General features: G+C 40.1%; 1 protein-coding gene and 1 long non-coding RNA gene across 17 annotated transcripts in view; one reads left to right on the top strand and one right to left on the bottom strand.

Annotated features, from left to right (window-relative positions):
• Nucleotides 1-83: 83 nt before the first annotated feature.
• Nucleotides 84-4,123, top strand: LOC310749444. Its single transcript, XR_014541631.1, has 2 exons — nt 84-214; nt 3,707-4,123. It is a non-coding gene; the product is annotated as an uncharacterized lncRNA (long non-coding RNA).
• MYLK (myosin light chain kinase) overlaps nt 2,350-5,040 on the bottom strand; it is a 184,216-nt gene continuing 181,525 nt past the window's right edge. For all 16 annotated transcript variants that reach the window (XM_083583789.1, XM_083583780.1, XM_083583782.1 and 13 more), the window contains one exon: nt 2,350-4,617. In XM_083583789.1, the coding sequence (XP_083439915.1) occupies nt 4,370-4,617 (248 nt within the window). In that variant the 3' untranslated portion in view covers nt 2,350-4,369. The remainder of the gene's footprint in view (nt 4,618-5,040) is intronic.

Here is a 5,040-nt window from a genome sequence, read left to right as displayed (position 1 = left end):
GCTCCGCCTACTCCCGGGCGGGTGTGGGGCCGCTGCCCCGCCTTCCACCTGGCAGGGTGAAGTGACGCTACGGTCAGATTCCAGAGCCGCCAGCGCCTGGCACGGGATGTTTTCGTTTTGTCCCTGTGGCAGAGAGCCGGGCCTGGGGCATTTAGGAAACCAGCAAGCGCAGCATAAACCTACCGTGGCATAAATGTATACCTGCCGCTACCAGGTAATTGTAATGCAAAGGCATGTACTGGTCAGGTTTGTATTCCACTTGCGTACTACTTGCGTTTGCTGTTGGGCCAGCTGTCGAAATCCCCAACGCTGTTCACAGAATTAAGCCTATAAGCACCTGTTTATCAGGATTTATGTGCCATTCTCTTCCTAAGGACATTTAAGTGGTCTAGATGGTGACCATCCAGTTTTAGTTCGCAACCACCCTGTGAAGGTTGCTTAGCTGAGAAATAATGCCTACCACCATACCAGGGACACCCAGCCAGCTTTGAGGCAATTGGTTTGCAGCCTAACCTGAGGTGCAGCATAGTCGCCCTGTAACCTTGGCTCCCCGAGACAGATGGATGCCAATCAAATAAACATTGAGTCTGCATGTATGTGCTGGGTCTGAAGAGGTTAAAGCCTTCTGAACTACAGCATCACATTTCATAAGGGGACTTGGGTGGCGCTGTGGCCTGAGCCTCCTGGGCTTACCGAATGGTGTTCTTTTGCACCAGAAGCGGTTTAGTCATGCTGGCCACATGACCTGGAAAAGCTATCTCTGGACAAATGCTCGGCCTGAAAGCAGAGATGAGCGCCACATGCACCCCATAGTCAAATTTGAATTGACATAACTGTTCAGGGGTCCTTTACCTTCTTACCTTTCACACTTAATCCATTTACATGGGTCTAACAGTGGTGCAGCTACCAAACAACACGTAGGTGGCTCTTACAATTACGGAATTGCATGGAGTATTCACTATGTGTACTCTCTAAAGACAACAGCATAATAAACAGCATTATCACCCCAATCCTCTATGCTCTAGTTGAACGTTGCTTGATATTTTGTTTTTGTAAAATTGTAAAAATAAAATCAATAATAGTAGTTAGAATCTGAAAGTTTTTACTGGTAAATTGATTAATTAAAACCTTTAGAGCAGAAAAATACCTCCCTTTCATTGGCTCTGCCCAGAGGGAAGAAATCTCCTTTCCTCCCAGAACTCCTTCCTTCTTCTATAACTCCCTGAACTCTATAAAGAACAGCCTATTGGAATGTGAATAATATTTCTACATGTGCCTTGATTCTCTTCAATAAATCTATGTATGAGAGGTTTGTGGAGTTTTGTTGAAATCTATCCAGATTGAGAGAGGTCTCAGGACAGAATAGGTAACATTAATTAAATTGCATGCTGTTTCACATTCTTTTTAGTATCTCAATCAGCCTTTTGTGTTAAAGTTTTGGCCTTTGAGTAATATACAGATTTTTTGTATGTTGCTATTTAACTAAAACATAAATATTGTTTATTTGGTTAGCAGCCTTAATTGCAGTTTTTTTACTTCAAGTGAAAAATGTTGATATACAAATATAATACTGATACATAAATATAATATCTAAACCTTCCTACAATTTCCACACAAATTTCAAATACAAAAATTAATTTTGTAATGTGTGAACCAATCCTATGGGGAAATGGCCACATGTGCAACCTTATACAGTGGTACCTTGGGTTACATACACTTCAGGTTACATACGCTTCAGGTTACAGACTCTGCTAACCCAGAAATAGTGCTTCAGGTTAAGAACTTTGCTTCAGGATGAGAACAGAAATTGTGCTCCGGCGGCGCAGCAGCAGCAGGAGGCCCCATTAGCTAAAGTGGTGCTTCAGGTTAAGAACAGTTTCAGGTTAAGTATGGACCTCCGGAACGAATTAAGTACTTAACCCGAGGTACCACTGTAGAAGCATAGAATTGTTGAGTTAGAAGGTACTCTGAAAGTCATCTAGTCCAACCCCCTGCAATTAGGAATGTCAACTAAAGCATCCATGACTTCTGTTCATTAAAATTATTGTGACTATAAAAGTTGCTTCTATGGGAATTTCTTCTAGCATAAATAGATATTTTTAGTGCCCCTTATGGAGTTTCATATGAACTACCTCACCAACTGATGAAGGAGACGTGTTTGGACAGAAGAGGGTAGAGTGAGAAAATAACTTACTACCTTGATTGACAAATGGGAAATATTATTAGTAAGTAGGATTTATGAAAATTAGGTGACGTGTAATCAAGAGCAACGATCATAGAAGGTTGAGAACCATGTTGCAATAAAAGTTCTGGGTATAAGATTAATGAGCAAATGAGCAAATGGTAGCATGCTTTGTGGTATTTCTTTATTGAGAAATTGTGAGTAACTACAGCTGTAGTGTTCTCATATCTTGCAACTCTTTTGGTTTAAGAAATCATTGGCATATTTTTAATTATGGTATACAAAAAATACACCCCATTGTTTTCTTAACACATTGAAAATGTGACAAAACGCTCTGTATGCACTAAATAATACTAAAAACCTTATAAGAATGTGTGGCAAACTGGCAATTATTGTGTTTACTATAACAAAAGTTCTTTATCCATTCAAAAAGAAGACACGATGGTAACCTCCTCCTAGCAAGAAACAGCAAAAGCAGTTATAAAAACCCACAGCAATAGTGAGTGAGCCTCATATATAGAATGTTGCATTCCAACAGGCAGATGAGCAAATAATATAGAACACATAACATTAGGCAATATCAAACAATCAAAAGATGATACCGTATACATCTGTATTAAAGTACACTTAATTTCTCCCCTTTGCCTTAGTAAGCTAAAGTAATCTTCATTGTATACTTTTTTTAAGAAAAAAAGAAGTCACTGTTACACTTAAAATGTTTGCATCTTACAAATAAAGTGAGGGAGGGAAAAGCCACACAACTGGAATGATGTGCTTACAGTGGACATATTGATTAAATGTAACTTTTCATGGCCTCTGGACTGCAACTAACTGTGAAAGAAAAGCAATGTCAGTAAATCTAAATGTGTTAATCAGTTTGAGGAAGAATCACATTTTATTATTGATTGTGCTGATTTTCAATTTTAAGTCATTAGCCTCACAGATACTGCTAAAACATGGCTTTGGAAGTTGGTTTCAAACCAGAGTTTGAACACGATCATTGATTTTACACAACATATTGCTTTGCAGCAGCACATATGCCTTTTCAGTTCAATAAGCAAAGTTCTGTATTTATCTTAGTTGCCCACGCGGTAATCTGCCATCAGGTAAGGTAACATAGGACTGCTTTTGGTTACCATTTCTGTTTGGCAGCTGTGGGGAGAAAGCCAGTCAATTACTATATAACCTACAGATAAGGCAGTCAAGAGAAGCTGTCACACCAATGCTTACACAACATTTTGGATAGTTTGTGGTTGAGTATCAAATCTTGAGTGTACCAGCTGTTATGGTTGGAAATCGCCATAAACCAGCTTTTTCTTGCTCTTACTAATGTCATGGTAACAACTGGCACATCTGGAGAAAGAGTAACTGAGGAGAAGATCTACTGCTCAACTGGCAACAAATTAATGGGAAAATGTGCATTTACTGTTCAGAGAAGGAAACCTACACTACATTTAAGCTGAAATGCTTAGATTTAAGCTTAATTCATTCTCTTCCAATAAATTTAGTTATTCTGAGTTACAGTTACGAATGATAATGTTCAGAGGAAGAACTAAAGAACTAAAGAACTAAAGAAGATACAGAAACTGAAATGCTGCTGTGGGGGAGTCTTCACTTATAAATATGCTGCAAACATTCTACAGGATGATGGCAAAATAACTGTGTTGTGTATATGCTTGACAAGTTATTCTGTGCAGCTCTCGTTCTTTTAGTGGCCCTTTGCAGGTAAGCCTTCTGCTAGATTGTGCTCAGTGTTCTCAAAATACATTCATATAAGATCCACTGATGCTAGGAGACTTACGTGCAGACATGATTGGGAGGATTGGCTCTGAAGTATTCCAAGTTCTCCATAGCTGTTGTATTGGTTGATGGAACAATTAGCGCAATTGTTCAGTCCCCCTCTCCTGATCAGCATGTTCAACAAATAAATTGTGGACTCTTGTTAAAATTGCAGATTAGCTTTTCATATGGTGTTGTTCACATTGATTGTTTGGGCAATGCAACTGATGCCTTAACTTAAACTAAACTGAAGCTTGCGAATTCAAGTTAATGCCCATAAATAAAACAAACAGGTTATCAGCCGACTGTGCTGAAAAAACAGGAAAAAATGACCTAATGTTACACTGTGTAAGCCTTAAAAACAGTCTTTTACTGGGTAATTTTCCGTATCTCTACCCCATCTTGATTTCATTCTTCTTCCTCCTCCTCTTCTTCTTCCCCTTCTTTCCCCATTGTTTCCACAATGAGTTCTGCAGTACAAGTTATTTCTCCAAGACTGTTAACTGCCTTGCAGGTGTATTTGGCATCATCGTCCCCACAGACTTCAGAAATAGTCAAAGAGCAATTGCCATCCTCATCATAGTCTATCTGGAAGTGCCTGGACTCCTTGATAGATTGGTCATCTTTGTACCAAATCACCTCTGGATCAGGGTAACCTGTAAGAACAGCAGGTGCAACAAGTCAAGCAACTTAAAACTATTTTTGCATGCTTATCCTTAAAAGACTGGTTCACGTTAAGGGGCTGATACACTAATATTGGGAAGGGATATGTGTGCACATGTGCATCTGTTAACCTAATTTTGGTTGACACTAGGAACTGCTGCTTCTACTCATGCTGCTCACCAACCCCCCAACCCCCCCTTGTCAACGGCCCATCCTGCCTCGGCTGTTCACCTACCTGGCTGTCTGTTTACTCTCTGCGCTTTCTCAGCCAGGCTACCTGTTCAGACCGTAGGCTTCCCTTGCGCTGTTTTGTACCCATGTGAGCAAGCAAGAGGGTAGGCAGGTTATGGCAGTGACAGCAACAATTATGGCAGGGGTAACTTGGAAATGCCTGCCTGGGCTACCTGCTTGCCCAT

The sequence above is a fragment of the Podarcis filfolensis genome (assembly GCF_964270895.1).
Source record: "Podarcis filfolensis genome assembly, chromosome: 1".
Taxonomy (NCBI): domain Eukaryota; kingdom Metazoa; phylum Chordata; class Lepidosauria; order Squamata; family Lacertidae; genus Podarcis; species Podarcis filfolensis.
Note: the sequence above shows the minus strand (reverse complement) of the source record. Positions and strands in the feature narration are given on the sequence as shown.